The sequence below is a fragment of the Platalea leucorodia genome (assembly GCF_965183815.1).
Source record: "Platalea leucorodia genome assembly, chromosome: 7".
NCBI classification, from domain to species: Eukaryota; Metazoa; Chordata; class Aves; order Pelecaniformes; family Threskiornithidae; genus Platalea; species Platalea leucorodia.
The window spans coordinates 18,213,635-18,234,725 of NC_138829.1; the positions used below are offsets into that span (position 1 = coordinate 18,213,635).

Genomic DNA, 21,091 nt, shown 5'->3' on the forward strand with positions numbered 1-21,091 from the left:
TGGGTGCTGTTTTGTGCAATCCCAAAGGGCAAAGGGCACAACAGGCGTTCCTTTTATTAGTGGTGATAATCTTTGTTGGCTCATTCCTTTTGCATGTATGTGTAAGTACCAGGAAGGAGAGCTGAAGAGGGAAATGTTGGCTCAGGGTGGAGAAGCACAGGGAGCTGTTTGGATGAAGGGTGCTTGCCAATTACGTCACTGCTTTTTCATGGAATTAGATCTACGCTGCTGAGAAATAAATGGCTGAGTAAAGTTTTCTGACATTCAGGGACATGTAAATTCTCAGGGATTTGAGTAACATACCAAAATAAAGGCAGCATGTAAAGTACATGCCTTCTGTGTGGCAGCAACACCTTGGACGGTGGCAGGGACAAGAATCTCGGATCATATATTAATAAAAGGTTTCTCTCTGTTTTTTTCAGCTTGACCTCACCAAACCCATTGAAGATCAGGGCCCTTTGGATGTGATCATACATAAACTGACAGATGTCATCCTTGAAGCAGACCAGAATGACAGCCAGTCACTGGAGTTGGTTCACAGGTTCCAGGTAAGTGGTTCTTTCATAGTCCTGCATTTCAAGCAGGAGGATGATCTTGGTGCAGCAAATTCAATCTGTTTCCTGTGCAATTGGTAGCGTTTGATGAAAAGAGCTCCCTGGCACACTGCTGCCCTGCTACTGATAGCCCAGCAAAAATAGTTTTGTTGGTCTAAAATGGACTTGCACCTTTGGATAGATTTTATGTTGTATTGCTAAGGTTAGTAAGAACTGGTTTCCCACCAAATGTTCTCCTGATGTCATTCCAAGAGCATGAGTGCCTTTCACAAAGATGAACAGGTGTCTGAATGCTGATGAAAATTATAAAGCAGCACCTTTATAATTTTAAAAGGTGTTGCTTCTGGTGGATATCTTTGATCAAAGGTATATTCTTTTCTTCTCTTTCAAAGAGAAGCAAAATTAAAAAGGTATTTTCAGGATTTTATGGAATATGCTTACATCAGGTGGAAAAACGGCTCAGACAAATTCTGCAATGTTGACAACTTTGCTTTCTTGGGAAATGAAGAAAATATTTTACTTAATGGAGTCAATATTCTCTTTCCTATGGTTACAAAGTTTTTCTGCTTCATCCCACGTGTGTATTACTCAAACACACACAGGAGACGAAAAGGTTTGACTTGTGGGTCTGGCCCTCTGGCACCAGTTCTCTGGATAGTAGATGACTGTTCATCACTAAGTAGTGCAGGCATCCACTTCCCACAGCACTGGAAACTTGTAAATGTCCAAAGAAGCATGTGGAGAGATGGGCTTCAAGGGCTTTCTGCTCAGTCTTTCCCTGTTTCAGATGTTAACTAGTTTGCCTTCACAAAATACCCATCCGGATATATACCACCCACCCACAATATACCCAGTATACCCAGTTTACCCCAGATGGGGTAAACTGATGACCAAAGAGGCAAAAGGGCACATGTGTTAAGTTGCTCACAGCTGATTAAGACTCATGAGATTCCTTGTTCCCAATTCTTACGTTGTTGCGTGCATTCCTGAAGGCCAGGCTTTATGAGGCACAGAGAGCACAGCTCTGTGTAATACTGTGGCACCTCCCTGGAGAACTGCTGGTAGGGAACTTGTGCGAGCAGTTGTAGAAGAACAGTTGGTGTGTAGCAGTACAATTAATATCTAAAACACCTTTCTTTTATTCCTGAGCAAGAACTCTTCAATGGATATGGAATATTTTTCATAAGAACTCTAGCTAGTCAACTTACTGTATTTGATAGCTTAAGGTCACAAGCCAATACGTTCTCAAGTACCGAAGTGAGCTCTGGAGGAAACAGTAGTAAGTACAGAGGATGCATTTTCCTAAAGCTGTGTTTAGCTACCAAGGTGAAGTTTGGTATGAAACAGGGTAGAGCGCTTTGCAGCTGGAACCTTAGCTTTGGCTGAGGACTTGGTGGGCTGTTCTTGTGTCTGCGTGACAGCTGCTGCACTGCTGGAAGGCTGGTAGAGGTAAAATGACCTGCTAAAGCTAAATCCCTTACCCCGATAGATTTCTTAAAGTAATCATAATATGATACCTTGACATTATTCTGTGTTACCATTTAAGTAACTTAATCCGTTATTTTTGTATACGTTAAATATTGAAGCTTTGTTTTTAAAGATATTTAAGTTAGAAAATCTCAGTGAAAATACAGTTTTTATCTAATGAGGTTGTGGGGTAGATTCTGAGAGCGGTGAGAGAGAGAAGCAGTATATATGGATATGTTATCCATGTATAATTGTGGATAAATATCAATTTATTCTTTAGTTCAGGGACTTGCTCTTGTATCTATTTTTTGATAGCACTTGGAAAAGAATAATATCACCTGAGTAGAGATGCAGCAGCCTAAAAGCAACAGAAACATCCCCTTACGAAAAAAATGAAAACCCAATCAAAGCTGCAACTACAAACCAAAAACCAACTCCCCCCCGAGTCTCTCCTTAAATTCTCAAATTCTACAGAGCTATGTAAGTTAAAACGTATCACTGATCTTACAGGATTTATTTTCTTTCAAATGATAATATCAAATACAGTAATATTTTTAACCACAGACTATTTGAAGTGAAATTACTGATTTAAACTTCTAGAAATGATAACTAGTTAGTTTGTATATAACAGTTAATACAGCATAAAAATAAGAATTGCCTACTGCAGAGATCTCAAATTTCCACTTTTTTTTCTCCAAAGTGTACATGGTGGCAGGGGCGGGAACAGGAGACCGTAGGTAAAAAGCTTTGCAGAACTTGAAGAAATCATACATTTCTGTCAGGCTTATTGCATTTGTTTGCTACTGTCATGCACGATGGCATCAATTTTACCACCTGGACCTTTTGATCATGCTATTTATTCTTCCTCTAGTACTTCAGTTCTACCAGTTCCACACTTGGTGCTGTTTCTTTACCCTGCAGGCTAAGTCCAGCCTGCATGCTTAGGGCTGTCTTCACGGTCCTCAAGAGCTGACTGTGTTAGAGGAGTGCTCTCCTGCAGTATGTTAGGCTGTAAGCCTGAATTCGGGGTGGAAGCTGAAGGGCTCTTTGGTTTAAGTGTAAATTTCAATGGCTGTTTGCTCTAAGACTTCTTGAGCTCTCAGCCATGAGGAGACTGGGATATGGGGGGAGCTGGGCAGGTGGGAAGGAGTCTGTTGACTATTGTGAAGGCATCAGCCAAACTAATGAAAAAAACAGGTATATTCCCAGGAGGCTTATGTCCTCTGTGTGGCAGTCCATGCTCCTGGTGGAACTTTCTAGAGATACACACATCAGAAAAGGCTGCAGACCCCTGATTTATAGGGATATTCTCATTGGGACAGTATTATAACCTTCGCTAGTGCTGGCAAATCTCATTTCAGAGCAGCTGAGAAATAGTTGTATTCACATCCCACCTACCGTGGTATGTGGCACTGGTACCCCTCTGGTTATATGCCCATCAGCAGCTGCCACCTATTCATGTACGTGCCTCCTTGTCGTTCCTGTATGGCTCACCTGTCAGGCTGTGCCCTTGACCAGAGTTTCGAGGCAGCACATTGTGCTTCTGTTTCACTGCACTTGCTGTTTTCCGAGATGTGATTGTCCGTGCCCTACAGTGAATTTACTAAAACGTTCCCATGTCTCACAGGCTGGTGAGACTCCTCCTGTGTTAAAACTGCGGAGCAACTTGTTGCACACAGTTTTAAACCATAGCCTTAATGCTAAACAACCAAACTAATATTGCCCTAAAATCTTACTTTATCTATTTGAGTATAGCCTTGTGTGCAAGTTCAACAGTTCAGCCTTGCCTTTCCTCTCCATCCTATTAGAAATAATAAATCAAGAGTGTCACCATATTCAAGGTGATCCCCTGTTAAAGAAAGCTGCATAATAACATCCCTGTGCTGTGTTGTTTCTTAAGACTGTGCTGCAGCTCTTGCTATCTTTGTTTATCTTGGAAATCACAGGGCTTTCTTTTTAGTGGTGTCTGAAGGAAACAAATCTTACTGCTTTCTCTTCCTGACCCAGCTCTTCTCTCCCATGCTGCTAAGTTCATCTGTGTTAATGTCACCTCCCCTGTCTCCTGTGCCTGACTGTTTTGTTGGCAGCATGGCCTTAATCTCGTACAGCATGTACAGTAATGGGTGACCTCTTGGGTCATTGATTTGGACTGGGGTTATGCTGCTTGTGACACACTAACTAGAACAGACGTTGATCCCAGGGACTCATGGAGAATACTGACGGAGGTATTTGACAAAGCATGTCAAATTCTTCCTGTAGGATTTGCATAGTGACAAATTGATTTAAATACCTGCTTCAGCACAAGAGCATTCAGTTACATTAGATATTTTTGCAGACCTGTCTGCTGCCTTCTAAGAATAACAGAACACAAAGGGGAAAACAAGTTGGGCTGGAGCAGGTTTGGGTTTAGAGTAGGGTGAAACAGAAATAACTGTAATCCAGAGACTAGATAATAGGGTTGAAATTCAGTCTTCTGTCTGTTACCATTGCTGCTATTTTGTTGCTGTAGAACACTTACATCTTTCTGTCCCTCAGCTTACCACCACCCTTCCATAAATTGGTCTCTATTTTGTAATAATGGACTTCATAATTTTCCTGTAAATATCAGTATTCAAGCAAAAATAATACTGTGGTTCTTGTGAAGCTAATTTGCAGTAGGCTGATGAGAAGTTGAAACGTTTTTATTTTGATAATATTGGAAATTTGGTTTGTGTGTCAAGTGTTGTAGAAAGCAAAGGTATTGTTCACACACCTGGGGCATATGCTGCATGTAAGTCAGCACCCTTTAATTATCAGTAGGTCTGTTAATCAGTAAGCAAGTGTATCATTAGAAAATGTCTCTCTATAGTAATGCATGCTCTCTCTATATTTTTCTAGAGCTCAAGTAGTAGAGACATATGGAAGTGAGGATAAGTTTCTGAGCAAGTCAGATGGAGAAGAAATAGTTCCCTGTCTCCTGACTTGATTGGTAAATATAGTTGAACTTGTTCAACTAACAGTATGAACTGTATAAGAAGGAAATAAATTGGGTGAAAAGCACCCTGTGAATACAGAGCACTGTCTTATACCAGTGTCTTCTGTGCAGAGGATGGTGGTGAATTCTGCTCATGCTTTGAGGACTCCTCTGCATTTTCATCTTCGTTTCATGTCCCTGTTGATGGTGGTTTTAGTCCTCTTTGAACACTCTGCCTAATTCCAGTTTAGCATTGCTGTGTTCACAACGGCAGGCTTCAGCCAGGCATACTGTAAGAAAGGCTGTTGCAGGGCTACGCTAAGAAACTTGCTTAATTCTTCTTGTGAAATGCTTGGATCCAGCTGGCTGGTGCCTTCAAGGCCTTCATTTTTAGGAATATTAAATTTAACCGCAAATGGCAATAATAAAAAAGCCAAGAATGTTAGAGGAGAACTTGATGTTCTTTCTTCTCTGCCTGTCATTAGTTCTTGGTTGTACAGTAAACACTGTAGTATCTAGTTTATCTCTTCTTTTTGTGAATGCCGTCTTCCTGCAAAGAAGTGCAACGTAATGCCTAAAGAATTAGAAGGGGATGCTGGAATGTGGGTTCAGTCATATGCTTTTCCACAGTTTCAGTATGTAATCTAGACCATCCAGTTTGCATCCCTAAGTTTTTGTTTTGCAAGCTGTAAATTAAAGGAAATGGTATTAACTCCCTTTTGAGATTAGTAAGAGAAGCCCTTTAGGTCAACTCAGAATGGCTGTCATAAGGACTTGAGGTTGGTTTGTTTCTGTTTGGAGCTCTGATATGAATTTGTAGTAGCTATGATGACATCTGATTTACACACCGAGTTACAATAGTTACACTGATGTCTGATGATCTGTCTTGACAGATAGAGTGTTCTTTAGCATAGCCCAGTGGATGACTTGTCCACAATCATGTAGTTGAACTAGAATGTAGGTTTCCATTACTGCGCTACACATATTTCTGACTGTGGGTATGGAATTATAATCTCTTAGTACCTTCAAAACTCATTCATTAGAAAGTGATCCTCTCCCAGTGCCTTCCAGACTGGGAGAGGATCTTTTCCTAGTGAATGAGATAGAGGGCAGGGACCCCTGTGAGCAGGCTTCTGAATGATACCCTCTCCCCAGTAAACCAAGGCCTTGGGCTTCTGATTCTGCACATGTTACTGAGTTGTGCCACATCACTGGCATGCAGGAAACTTTTGTTGTAGTAAAACATGTACCCAGGAACCAGCGGAGCAGAGGAGAGGTCTGTCAGCATTGAATTACACGCCAAAGTGTGTTTAAAGGGTATACTCTCACGTAATTTTGTATACAGGGCAGAAACTGGCGGGAAATTGCTTCCTGTTTCCATCTGTCCTGTATTATTTTTAAGTTACTGAAAACTATTAGAAATGAAGAGAGTATATTCCCTAGAAAAAATAAATTGTAAGAAGCCATTTGCATAAAATGTGTGGAGTCGGGTCGTTGTTTTCGGTTTTTTAAAGTAAAATCAATGAGCAACTTAGAAAATGTAAAGTGACTACTTGCAAGAGAGCTACTTGTGTGCGTGATGTTGCATAAGCACTGTGATATTTCTGGCACTTGCACACAAGTGGAAATAGTGTGGTTCCCTTATTGTTCATTAAATTGACCAAAAAATGATGATCTTAACCAGACCAAACAGTGCAAAATTCATTATGCTAATTTTCCTGCCACTGAATATAAATCTAACAGCAAGATGATAACTGGCACCAGTCTTACCGTTGGCTCCGTAAAGCAGTCTTTCAGGAAGCAGAGAGCAAGGGATCCTTGACCACTGGAGGAGGAACGATCTGCAGGCTATATTTATGACTTTTGTAAGAATAACTTTTTTTCAGAGCTGTACTGCATAGGCCTTGACCACCTCATCTGCAAGAGCTGGGGAGGAAAATGGCTTCACATTTACAAGAGTCTGTGTGCCTGCCCTCTGGAGTCTGTGATGAAGCATCGTACGGTCTGGTGGAGAGTGCTAGTAGAGTAGGAAGCCTCTCAGTGTGCACCTTTTGTCTTTCTGTTTAATGAGTGTTCTCAATTGCCTTGTAAAAAATAATCATTACAGGAGACTGAAAACAGTGAGGAGTTGCTTCCTGTTGCCAGTGGGCTTTTTACCTGCAGAAGACCTTTAGGGCTGAACTTTCTGGGGTCTTCATGCAAGCTGGATGTGGTCTGGACTGCAGTTTCTCAGGAGAGTATTGGTGGGTGCAAACTGTTTTCCACTGCATTGAAGATCAGTGATGAGTGCCTAGTGATATCATCCAAAGCTGAAACGAAGACTGCATGCAGCACCTAGTGTAGCGCATGAAGTGCAAAGTAGAGAAATCTTTTCATTTGCTTCGTAGGACACCTAGATACTTAGTTTGGGAATGATGATTATTTGTAGAGATGATGATTAGTCTCCCTTCCTACCCACTGTAACACTGGGCTGAACTGATTGAACATAGTTTATTTGTTGTCTAGTAAAAAATTGTTACAGTCGTCGGTGGTTCCTTCTTGACCAGAGGAACATGGAGAGAAGTCAGGTGGGAAGATGCAGAGCCCCCAGGGGTCCCTTTCACTTACTGGTGCTCCAGTTCCTGTCTTCTTGGTAAGAAAGAATCATAGAATGATAGAATCATAGAATCGTTAAGGTTGGAAAAGACCCTTAAGATCATCGAGTCCAACCGTTAACCTATCACTGCCAAGTCAATCACTATACCATGTCCTCGAGCACCACATCTATCTGTTCTTTAAATACCTCCAGGGATGGAGAATCAACCCCTTCCCTGGGCAGCCTGTTCCGATGCTTGACCACCCTTTCGGTGAAGAAGTTTTTCCCAATTTCTAACCTAAACCTCCCCTGGCGCAGCTTGAGGCCGTTTCCTCTCGCCCTAGAGAACCAAACTGCCCTGGTTCCAGCCTTCTAGACAAAGTTTATGACTTTGAAAAGTGAGTATGTTTTGGCTTGTGTAAGACATTGACGGGGGAAACTTTGTTATGCTCTGCTTAGAGCAAAATACTCTCTGAACAGCTGCCTGTCATAGCTGTACAGGGGCTTGAGTAGCTTCATTCATTGCAGCTTCATACTAGTCTGTTCCATTCAAAATGATGGCTCAAGTGATGGAAAATCAATAGGGTTATTAATTTGTCTTTCAGAGCTTTTTCTGAACAGGTTCTCTTTTCATTAGCCTTCTTAAAAAAATAGATCAGAAGCAGGTTTTATGCCTAGGCTTCTGCTACCAGGTTGATGAAAACTTAGTGTTTCTTCCCCTCCCCACCCTCCAACTGTTGACTCTCCCACTCTGAAGTTGTCCAGGAAGGGCTCTTCTATTCTTGATTCAGAAGCTTCCTTCGAAGGGTTTGGGACTGGGAGGAAGGAAAATTAGGGAGATATTTTGGAAGGGAAGGAGTTAGGGGAATGCCCTTGCTTGGAAGGGGAGAAGTGCATTGTTCTTGCTGCACTGAATGCTCTCTTCAGAAGTCCCAGCTGCGAGAAGGTGATTTGGGTATGTACTCGTGAGATTATGCCAGTGGATTTTTAACGCTCTTTTTTTTAAAGATACTATCACATTCTGTTCATGGTTTTCAGCTTTGTACTCTGAAAATACTTACGCATTTCAAATTTCTTTTCATGTGCTCTGCTGAGAAAAGACAAGTGAAAAATCAAAGGAAACTATCAAATCTTAGTAATTTTTTTCTTATTGGGGGGACAGGGTGAGACACAAAGTTGAAATGGTCTATTTGCACCTGAATTTACAGGCCAATACCCGTGTTTTTCCCATTTGAAAAATAATTCTGTCTTACATTTGTTCGAAGACCCTCATAAGCAGGCAAAATTAACTAAAAATTTGTCATTCAAGTGGTAACTGGTAGGATAGCTTCCAGTGGGTAGGTATTTGCAAGATGAAGCAGCAGTGGACTTTTGAAGGCAAAACAGGGAAGCTGAGTACTCAGAAAGTTGCTTTGAGATGTACAGTGAATAAAAATGTAACAGAGAGCTGTCCCCACTTCTCCTTGCTGCCCCCCTCATCTCTACCAAGCACTGCAGGAAGCTCTTTTAGATTTAGAGGCAAACAATTTTGACATGAGTGTTTGTTCAAGATCCAACTTGCCTACACCTTTCTTTTTGGAAAGAGGTGTCCGTGAAAAGAGACCGTCACAGCCCAAGACAACAAAAAGGAACTTTTAAGTCTGAATGCAAACTGCAAACTCTTTAGACAAGCTTGTGTCTGTCTTTACATCTGTTTCCCCCTTGGAAAATGTCGGTCTGTTGTTACAAGCGGTCATCTTCTGTTTTTGTACATGGGAAAACAAATCCAAAGGCTGTTATTGTTTCATTTGCTAACATTTTTTTAATATGGAACTTTTGTTTAATATTAAACAAAAGATTATAGAAGTTTTATTAATTAGTAATAAAATCAAGTCAATGAGTCAGTCCCTCTTGTCATCTAGTGATCTAATATTTGCAGTAGATACTGTATCAACTTTCTGTTAAAACATATATATATATATATAAAAATCATTAGCTACCTTTTTGGGTAAAATGACAAACAACTCTATTCTCATCTGTACACAGGCTTCTCAAAAAAAGTTTGGGTGTTTTTTGGTTTGTGGGGGGTTTTTTTGTTTTTTTTTTTTTAATCTCTGGGTTATATCCAGAGGTATTTAATAGGGAACATAAAATACTTGGTCTCTCTTTGATTTCAAGTTTCATTGCTGGCCTTATGCCAGTAACAGGGCTGGTACAGAGCATGACTGAAAGCCAAGCCTGGAATACAACAAAGGAGGATCTGCTAAAAGTCCTTGTTTCTTCTTTTTTGCTCTTATTATGTCAAAGATTAGAAAGAGGAAAACATAGACATTGTCTGGGTCAAGCTGAACTGCAGCCCAAGGACAGAGCCCTTTCAAAATATTGTTGGGAAGCCTAAATATCCTCCAGATTGTTGCCTGGGTTGTTGGAGTCTGCTGTTGGACACCAGTCTTTGGTAAATACGCCAAAGGACGGTGTAGAGTTGTTTTGTTGGAACGACCAGAGAAGATTTGAACATTAAAAGCTGAAAGGTTGTGCTGTACTGAAAGCTATCTCTTGGCTTCAGTGTTTCTCTTCTCCTTCTGCAATTGCTCCATTTTCAAGTTCATATCTATAGTAGCTTACATGTTATCAAAATTCTTGGACACAAACCCTTCATGTTCATCCAGATCTGTATTTCTGGTAGTGGAGCCATTCTGTGCCATGGGAAGAGTGCTGCTACTTACCCTACATCAAGAGTTTTCCGATCGGTTAAGTGATCTTCACAGTTACATATTCAGTAAAACGTGATGCCTGAGTGTGCAGCAGTTCCTAGTAAAGAATCAAAATTTATGAAAGGTTTCACATTGGCTACCATAATTGTTCGTGTGAAGCTAACAGAATTGATTTTTCTTATTGTAATTTCCTGTTGTGGGGAATTGGTATTAAGGTTTGGATTTCAAATTTATTTATTTATTTTAGTTAGTTTCTGTGCATAGATATTGGAACTCTTTCTTTCGCATGTGTGAGGGGTGGGAGATGGGGAAGGTGTTGGCAGTGTACATGCCCCAGGGGAGGCTGGGTGATTTGCTTCGGGGATCCTGGTGCAACTTGATGGTTCTGTTTTTGAATGCAGAGTTAATGCTTTGTGATGGAAATCCAAGCAGCACAATACCGGAGAAGAGATGTAGAGTTGTAAGGACTTGAGTGCATTTTGATGCTCCTGTCCCCTAAACAGCTTCAGCAGTTAACCGCTAGCTGTGCTCAAATAGAGATGCCCTATACAAATACATTGACCTTGTTCTGCATTGACAGACTGCTTTGCTTTAAAGGGGAGGCCGTTTCTGGATGCAGTTAAAATGAAAGATCTGTAGCCCGTCCCCAGATCAGCTCTAGGAGACACTTACTTCAGGTCCCAGTCCTTTCCTTTACTCAGATGATGCAGATCTTCACTGCCGTGCTGGCAGTCTCTGAGTCTTGCCATTCCTGTGCCCTCTGGCTGCACGAGTACCTAAGCCTGTAAATGGAGAAGAGCTGGAGAATAGCACCTGAAATCGGTTTGATGCTGAGAAATTTCCTTGTTTTATAAAGAAAGCTCCTGTTCAGGCTCCTGTGTGTGTGTGTGTGTGTGAAGGGGCTGTTGCCTTACACTCAGCGTAGTTCTTCTTGACATTAGAGTAGTTTAAGTCCTCCAGACTCTAAATGGCTTCTGGAAAACAGCCCCCACCTCCTTCATCTTCATCTGTTATTTCATGTTTGCCTTACAGAGCTTTCTGGAGGCTCCTTAAGGCAACAGGATGAGAAATCAGTCACTGGAAAGTCAGCTAAGATGCTCACTTCTGTTGACACGTTGCCTGGTGTAGAATGGCCTTGGGATCGTGCCTTCATTCCTGTTAAACTTCATTATGCTGTGTCAAGCTTATTGCTTGGATGATCTTTTAATATGGTTTAGAGCTATTATCGTTATAAATAAAGCACTGTGAAGTTCCTTACAGAAAGCATAAAAAAGCAAGACTCCCTTTGGAAATACTTAGAGAAACATGAGCCAAAATAACAAGTAGAACACGCCTAACCCAGGGAAGTGAGGATAGTCCTCAATGCCAAGATGAGCATTGGGAGGATTTGGGAAGGTACACAAGAAGCTAGGAGAGGGAAAAATCATTCCCTCCTCGGAGGGGAGTGAAGGGGATGGAGGGCACAGGCACGTCAAATGTATGTGTGAGGGGAAGGATTAGTATGTACAGAGTAGGGGCTGGGCCAGGATGGGGAGCTTGAATTCAAGGTGGAACCAGAGACTGGTTGAGGCGGAGGGATGGTCACCACAGTGTGAAAGGAAGAGCTAGTACACGCATCAGAAACACCGTGGGACGTTTGCTGTCAGATCTCTGCTGAGGTCACGTTTCAGAGCTGTGGCTTGTTCAGTCTGGTTACCGTGCGTACTTACCCACCACCCCAGCGGGGCATTGGCTGGCTGTCACGTGCTCATCCTCTCCGTGCGCACGCTGTGGTAGCTCCTGATCTTTTAAGCTGAGGCACAGAGGGGCTAAAAGAGCTGTCTTGTTACACTTTAGATATGTTGAGATACTTGAGTACAGTTTCATGATCAGCAAGTTTAAGCTAATACCCTAATCACTGGATCATCCTAGCTCTACAAGGTGTCTTCTAGCAGCTGCGTAAAAGAGCACATATGCATAGATACACATAGGTGTTTAAGATGCGTTAGGTAATAAGATACTCTCTCTCTCTTAAGGAAAAAAAAAAAAAAATTCTCTTCTGTATTTGAAAGCTGATGGCTCTGCTTGAGACTCCAGAAGTACTGGGGGCAGGAGACTCATAGAAACTGTTCTCTCTGTGTTCTGGGTATTAATGACTTGAAGTGAACCCAGCTTCTGCTCCAGTGAGCCGAAGAGGCTTTTTATCCAGGCTACGCTGCAAGGGTGAGACAGCAGCTGGGTCTGACAGTCTTGATGACTGACTGTGCAAAAGGCTCTGTCCCTTACTTTTCCCAAGTAGCAGCAAGGTTGAGCATATTGTTGGGGAATTCACTCTTTGTGTTCTGCAGGGATTATTAAATACATCGGACACACGTATTGCCGCTGAAGGGTGCCTCATGCCCTGTGAAGGAAAGCTACTTGTGTGCTCTCGGTGATGCAGTGGGTTCATTAAACCCCAATGCGGATCCTCTTAGCCTCAAAAGAATAATCCCTTTTTAGCAAGCCATCAGTTCAGACTATGCAGTCAGCAGAAAGCAACAGTTTGCCAGTGCTAGGAGGAGTGGGGAGAGGGTCTGCTTCCCCAGTCAATATCTGAAGTGAAATCACTTGCTGGGAACAGATGATGCCATTCTTTTCTCTCCAGTTCAGTATCCAGCAAAGTGTATATCCTGGGGCCACCTCATCGTACTTTTAAGTATCTTTTGGACTATGTTTTGTTCTCTGAAGTAACCAACTTAAGGAAGTAGGACTTCATGGAAGTCCACTACTTGCAGGAGCATTTACCATGCATTTGCATGAGTGGATTTAAAGAAGTGAGTGGAAGTGTAAAGATGGCTTTGGGAAGTTAGGTAAAACAAAGGGAGGTGCTAACTTTGGAAACGTTTGTCTGACTTCGGATAGGGTAAGATGGCTACTTGTTTGTCCCATTGACTTTAAGGGGCCAGGTTGTGGCAATGATGAAGGAACTCAGCTTGTGTTCTGAGAAACAGAAGGAAGTTTTGTTGGGTTTGCAAGGGCAATACCTGGCAGCTGTGTCTGTGTTCATGGCCAAGACGCAGTAGTGCAGTCATGACCTCGGGGAATGGGGAATTGAGTTCCCAGGATGAAGATCCATGAGAACATTAACTTTGCTTTGTTTTTGTAGTCAGGAGACGAGAGTATGAACTTAGAGAAGCAGCAAGATAGATGCTTTCAAAACTCAATGAAGACACAGTGAAGCAGCAATCTCGTCAGCATTGCCAGAAAAAATTCCAGCCCTTATCATCCAGCTCTTAACACTGTCTTCAGCCCAGCTAGAGGACAGCAATAATAACAACATTAAAGAACCCAGATGTCGTTCTGAGCTTAGTTCAGACAGTTATGATGTTCACGTGCAGTAATTCAATGCAAGGCTGACCCCAAGATAGCAGTGTGTCATCTTTCTTCTCCTAATTGCTTTTCTCAGCCCTGCTTACAGCTGTTACTGCGGCACTTTGCCACTGGCTCCCTTCTGAGTTGATGTGGTTGCAGCGCAGGTTTCACTGCTGGTGGTGAGTCCACAGGAGAAATTTGCCATCCTAAAACAGTTAGCTGTCACATTTGTGTTTGTTTCAAATGTCAGTGTCTAGACCGGTGACTTGCTGCGTTGCCAATGTCTGTTTGCCTCCCCTTGAAAAGAGGCTGGACATTGTGGTTTTTAACATTGTCTGTCCTCTTCCCATCTCACTGTTTTTCCACACTCTTCAGCCAACCTAATGCCTTTTTCTTTCTTTTTCCTATGTGTTTGTTTTGCAGGAGTATATTGATGCTCATCCAGAAACCATTATCCTGGACCCTCTTCCAGCTATCCGTACACTTCTGGACCGATCCAAGTCTTATGAGCTAATTCGGCAAATAGAGGCATACATGCAAGGTAGGCCAATATCTGATCTCCCTGAAGGCTTTTATTGTGACTCTAGAGAAGGAAGCAGCTGGCTTCTGGAGGCTGGATGTGAGGTTTGAAGTGGTGGTTTTGGGCCCCTTGCATTCTGTCTCTCCATGGGAGCACAAACACTGAAGCATTCCTGTGTCACAGGATTGCCCTTTGGAATGCCGTGCTCTTCTTTTTCCATGTATACATAGGAGGTTTGCATCTGGTTAAAAATATGATGTGGATTTAATGGGGAGCATACTTACTACAGTGAGCACTCCCAGAAATCCTCTGGAAAACATTGTCTTTTTGTGCGTGCTGGTAAACTGAAATGACTGTACAAACTTAGCAGCTTGTCATAAGAATCCTGAGGCCTGAATATGGGGGTGATTTATGGAAGAAGAAAAATTGGTTTTGGAAGGGACTGAAAGAAATTAAATTGTAAGTAGAGCTAAGATCTTTGAGAAGCACTAGGAGCCTGTTGCACAGTTAATTGCTAGGAGGAGCATAAATGCACTTCTGGTGTTGGCTAGTTACCTGACACAGAGTGTTGCCTTTATTTGGCATCATTTGAGTTGCATTCCCACATTTAGAAGTCATGCCTCTTCAACCTGAATAATTCTAGTATCTTATAATTTTAACCTTTTAACTGTTGGGTTAAGTTAGTTTTTCGTTCCCTTTCTACTTCTGTTATTGTCATAGTCTTGAAACATTTATTGGCTTTTGAGTTTAAATCCAGAGTAGCTCTTAAAGTAACTGTTTCATGTTAGATGACTATACTTGGGAGAAATTGTGTCGCTGAACTATGCTCTAATGGGGTGTTATTCAAATTAGCTTTGTGATTGTGTTATCACTATCTTTATGGGCAGAAGCTCATCGATTTGTATTTTTATAATTGTGGATTTATAGACATACTGTTTGCATCTGACCTGCCTGACCCCATCAGCAGTGTCTATGTAAAAATAAGACTAATAATTCACAGCACTCTCCCTTGTCTTTTGGAATCTCTTTAGGAGAAAAAGTTCAATTAGTTTAAAAGGATTTTATTTTGGAGTGGTTATTGCTGTTTGTGAGTGGGAGAGAGGTGCTGAGGGAAACCTGTGCTCTGAGGAAATGGGTTGGGATTTTGTTCTAGCAGTGGAGAGATTCAGTAGGGTTTGGGTTTTTTTTTTCCCTTTAAATTGCCATAGGTATTATTATTGTTATCTCTTGAGAACATTATGTTCAGGAGAGCATCCAGTTTTTGCTAGTAGTTTGTCTTGTGAGTATTTCAGCCTCCTCTGGTCAAACTGATGAGAAAAAGGAATAAATGCTTAAGGAGGAAAAAGAAAACATTGGGTTTGTATTCAGTTAAAACTGACACTTTAAAGAGAAGCTGTTAATAAAGTTGAGGAATGCAGTAAGGAAAAGCTTCACCTGTTCTCACTGGCCGCTGCAGTGTTAGGTGACCATATTTCCCCTGTCCACGTGTCCCCCCATCTCATCTTATTTCTGTCTTATCATCAGAAATATCATGACAGAGACCTTAAACCACCTTTGTTTTTAGCAGGGGAAATCTTAGGAGAGCTGAGTAATTGGCTAACTTCTTGTTCTGGCCTAAGTAGATCAGCCTCTGTATTCCCGCACGTAATGATTGCAGTGAGAAATTCAGGAGAACAAAAAAGTTACATCCCTCTAGACAGTGTGGTGGTTTTTTTCCCCCTCCTTGTTTTCACCTGCTAAATTGTGTTTTCTGCTTTGCAGCTGTCATGTCATAGCCCAAGGCCATGAGCGCTTAGAAAACTCAAACAAGAAGTAATACATCTGTGAATAGCATGAGGTCTTAAGAGCCACATCACTTCTGTTCTGGAATTTCAAAATGGAAGTCACTAACAAGAAAATAGTATCCTAGTCTTTAGCTGTAACTAGCGAGTCCAGTTTATCACAGGATACAAAATTGATGTGATGAGTTAAGCTCAGTGCAAGGGATGATCTCTTCCAAAGGAATGCCGTAAACTCTGGAGGGTTGGGTATGTGTATAAGGAGAAATCTTCTGCTTTTGAAATTCTTTCAAAAGAAAATTCAATGTTCATTTACAGACTAGTTTTGGATTCCGGTGATCGTTATCTTTTTGAAGTATGTTTTAAAGTAGCTGTAAATGAAGTATAGTCTTTATTTATGATCTTCAGTTTGCACTTGGTTTCAACCCTGTAGACCTTACAAGAACTGTATAACTGAAGATTTGCACCAGTTGCGTTAAAGAGAGGGTGACCATGTGCTCTGCTGACTCCAGTTTGTACGGTGCTGAATCCTCCTCCCTCTGTGTTGCCTGCACCTTTGAAAATGGCAGCTGTTGCTGAGGTGACTGCGTTGTGCAGCAGTAGGGCCCCATGTTCTATTAACAGCTTGATTTTAAATGTAATTATCTTTCAGGCGTCCAAGTTAATGCCTTGCCTGTCCTTTTGACAGTGAATTCTCCATGCTTCCTGAAAAAAGAAATCCCTATTTGAAGAGTATAAAACTGGGCATCTGGACATAGTTAGGCTTTCTGAAAGTCCTGTAGCTTGCTCTTTATTTAGTCAAGTGTCTGAGTGAGAAGTACTTTGATCCAGCCTCATGAGAATGGGTTGGAAAGACGCTTTGTGGCACACTACTTGTCTCTGCTACCACAGCCTGTGGCCACTAAAGGAACTGAGGTGGAGGAGAGCTAGTAACTCAGCAAGAGGTGTACATGCAGTCTAGGGGAAAGCATGGGGTTGAACCTGGAGTTTCCATGTCCTAGACTGATACTGTAACCACTCAGTCCTTGTGGAAATACGAGGTTCACAGATTTGCAGAATCATTGAGGTTGGAAGAGACCTCTTGAGATCATGTAGTCCAACTCCCTGCTCAAAGCAGGATCCTCTAGAGCAGGTTCCTCAGGTCCATGTCCAGTTGGGTGTTGTATACCTGCATGGGTGGAGACCGCACAACCTCTCTGGGCAGCCTGCTCCAGGATTCACCTTGAACTAGCAGTTGCTGAAGTGACTTGCAGAGATTGTTATTTTCTTCAGTATAGATAGTGATATGCCCCTTGGAAGGAAGTGGGACTCTATTCTTAAAAAAAAAAAAAAAAAAAAAAGGCTTTAAGAGATATTTTAGTATTGATTTTTAACAGATTCTTTTTTGGAAGCAATAGTCTGGCCAGGGCTGTGACTTCCTCTTTTTCCTGTTCTCTGTTATTTTGAGTGCAAGCTTGAAAAGAGCTAGTCATTCCGAAACCTTCATTTCTGAGTCTTTTTTTTGAAAAAGACTTGAAAAAAATAAAGTTTGCATTCCCAACTTGTGTCCTACATAGCTGGCAGGTCTATCTTGAAATAAATTACTGAATAGATTTTTCGGTATAGCAGTTGAGTTCTCTCAGCAGCTGTATTGCTTTGTTTACTTATCTGTGAAGAATTGCTTCTGATAGAAAAGTGCTCTAGATCAGGCTCTGTAATGTTTGGTGAAAGATTAGGATCATTATTTAACAGAAATTTCATTTTTAGCAGGGTATTATATGGTTGGAGCTGCGTCAGCCTTTTTTAACTTTTAACCTTATGAAAAATAACTAAATTCTCTGATGCGGTGTTGGAAAGCTGTGATCCTACAGCCTCGGAATTCAAGATCTGATTTTAAAATTTTGCTTGAAATGGTGACAGATAATCACTGTGACTAGGCACTAACTGCTTTACATTACATTTTTAGTTTGAAGATTAAAAGCTTTTAAAATTCCCTACATATCTTACAAGTAATAATCTGAACTGAAGGAATTTAAACCAAAACTGAGGTAAACATGCTACTTACACAGTGCTCTACCTAGTTAGTGTTCCCATCTGCCACTCAGCTTCCTTTGCTGTCTCAAGTGACATACAGGTTTTTCTGATAATGTTTGAACTTCGGATATTGCAGACCCTGGAGTTCATTTCTTTAACCACTTCCACCTGGCTTTTTTCCATGATTTTAAAATCTTCTTGTTCTTAGATTCTTAAACTTAACTCCAAATCTAAAATGTCTGCAGAAACTGGTCTTTGCGGCGTTCCCTAGAAGAGAAGACTCCTGCACGAGCCAAGCTGTGACTCTGAATTTCTCTCTCTCCTGACAGTCTTTTTGGAAGTACAGGAACTATTCCCTGGGGACATTCTAAACAGTATAAAACCATTTAGCTGTGCTATTTTCATCCCAGCATGTAATTGAAATCATTTATGTTTGATTGTTTACTATTATATCAGATGCTGTTGCTGCTGTGTGCACTCCTTTCTGATTTTGGGGAATATTACGGAACAGATCGTGGCATCCTTCTCTTTTCCCTGGATTTCTTTTTATCAGATTCTGCCTGTCTGAGAAATACTCTTTAAACAGCTGCATGTAGCTTTTGCGACTAGGAGAGAGGCTCAGCATGATGTAATGTGTAAGGCGCTCGATTTGGGGCTCTGGGTTTTCTGCTTGGCGCTGGTTCTGACTTGCTGCATGACCTTGGGCACAGCATGTCACCCCTGTGTGTCTCTCTCTTCTCTTGACACTCATCTGCCTGTCTCTTCCCTTCAGATGCCACATTCTTCTGGGCAGGAACCTCTTTTCCAGATATACTTACACATACTCTGATACAGTGAGTCTGATGCCAAACAATCTGTGTAGGTATTGTTTTAACAGAAATTGCAGATCTGCTGTTGAGTAGAAAACTGAGTATTTACAATTCAATGCCAAATTAGGTAGTTTGGTTTTATTTTTTGAAGTTATGGAGCATGTACATTGCTGGAGTGGTGGATACTCAGAAGTTCTCAAAATCAGGCCACCCAGTTAAAAGTGCCTGAAAATAGCTGTATGTCCATAGCTCTAGGCATTCACCTTTTGGAACTGTGGGCGCTACTCTCTGTGGCCGACTTTCCATAGCAGTTTTTCGTCAGAGGGGAGAGGGAAGAATAGTCACACAGGTCAAATTCAGGCACCTGTATCTGTATTTGAAGCTGCTATTAAAATGAAAGGAAAAATCTGGTTTTAATTTAAAGTCTCTAAATCACCCACCTGAGGCTCACTTGTTTATGTAGGGACGTATCAGTAAAGCATCTAAGTTAGAGGGCTGATGTTAGCTACTGCAAATAACTGCACCAGTTTTTGGATGCAAATGTCTCCCTTGTTGATTGTATGCTCTTTCCACCAAGAACACATGCAAACAGATGTCTCATTACCTTGCTCCAAGTGTGGTGCATGTTCACTCACTGCATTTTGATTTCTGTCTGAAAACTAGTGTACAAGCGTGGAGGGAAGTAATTGGAATGGAATTAATATTCTCTGTGACTGGAGGGACTTTGTCCAAAGCCCATCAGCACGCAGCAGTATTGCACGTGGCAGTGCTCCGTACCCTGGCTGTTGGCACTTGGTAGGGCTCAGCCCTGCTCTGTCAAACTGGAAAGACTGGGAGTTTTGACCCAGGGAGGTGTCACCTGACATCTTTCTCATAAAAGCTCATTCATTCATCTAGGAGGGGGCTGACAGAGGGACACAGACATGTTGGTGTTACAATAAACAAGGCCTGTCTTTGAAATTTAAAGTAGACAACTGCTTCCAAAGGACTAATCCTGTCCTGAGAGAGGTGGCAGGAAAAGAAAGCGGGAAGCCCCAAGGGAACCTGGAATCTCTTCCCTTGCACCATTGCTTGCTCTTGTTAAGGTAGTTTACAGAAGGATTTTCTAAGGTAAGGATGCTGAAAGTTAGCCATTTCATAAACAGAAAATATGAACCAACTGTCCTTTCCCTTCTTGCCTCTCATCCCCCTTCCCAGGTTTTCATTATTTTGAGATTTCAGCTCTGTCCCAGTATAGGTAGGAGGGACCAGAGAGCTGGGGGCCCCTGTGGAAATGATGGTCACAGTCCCTGTTCTTGCAACCAGGAGCAGCAGTCTGCTGGCCTGCTGCTTCTGGCCTGCTAAGGTACATCAGCTCGGTGTTGTTCAAGCTGACTCTGCAGTCCAACACAGACACAAAGCCCAGAGAATAACATAGAAAACATTTTTATCATTTTGTCTCACAGTGTGCCAGCCAGAACTCCTTGAACCAACAAACTTCATCTTCGATCCTAGTAGTCTTGGTGGTCACTGAGCTTTCAAAATAAGCCTGTCTGTAAAGTTCAGATGTTACTTTTGGGTGCACTCAGGTTTAATCTTTAAATCTTGTGTGCTTTTGTGGCCAGACATGGGGAATCTGCGTCCCACTTTCAGTCTCCTTTGCTTATCTGAATCTAAAAAGAACCAAGGCTGGACCTTTTATCCATTTATTGCATACCAGTGTTGGAAACTTTTGTTTTACATATGCATGCATCATTTCAAAGCATTTGTGTACTTGCTGAAGACGTGGGAAAGTTTATAGCAATTTAAGCAAGTGCTTCTACGAACTTTGTGTTTGTGGCTTGGGTGGATCTGAAGAATGACCGAATCTGCTTTTATGGGGTAAAGATATAAACCATGACTGCAATCCATTGTCACGGGGCATTCCTAAGACATCTCCAGTACTTGAGAGTTATTCTCTCTCTAGAATTAGAAAAGGAGGAGCAGGGATTCTTCTTGTCGTGAGGAAGACTTCACTGAATAAACCGGACGTTTTAAATTCCAGCACAGTTGTGTTTCAAGTTATTCTGATCCTCTTGAGGAGAAATTTCCTTGGCTGGCATCCAACAAGAGAAGATACTTTTCCCAAGTATCTGGGTGCTAGAAAAAGTTAGGAAGGGACAATGAAAGATAAATTGCTCACGATATCAATGCAAATCTTAACTGGGAATACTTGTTGCAGCAAGTGTTTTTTTCCCGGATATTTCTACTCGTATTGTCATAAGATCAGAGCTCCAGAAATAAGTCTTGAAAAATACGACCTTTCATTGGAATTGGAAACCAGGACTCAGCTGGTAGAACATTATTTCAGTTCTGGTGTGGTGAGTTCATGTCACTTTTGCTGCTGAGGAAGCGGTTTATTGTAAGATGTGTTACAGTAG

At 41.7% G+C, this 21,091-nt stretch overlaps 1 protein-coding gene across 3 annotated transcripts in view; it reads left to right on the plus strand.

Moving 5' to 3' along the window:
* Positions 1 to 21,091, plus strand: part of ITPK1 (inositol-tetrakisphosphate 1-kinase) — a 158,240-nt gene that overhangs the window by 80,003 nt on the left and 57,146 nt on the right. For all 3 annotated transcript variants that reach the window (XM_082316934.1, XM_082316935.1, XM_082316936.1), the window contains exons 4-5: positions 423 to 548; positions 13,996 to 14,113. In XM_082316934.1, the coding sequence (XP_082173060.1) occupies positions 423 to 548; positions 13,996 to 14,113 (244 nt within the window). The remainder of the gene's footprint in view (positions 1 to 422; positions 549 to 13,995; positions 14,114 to 21,091) is intronic.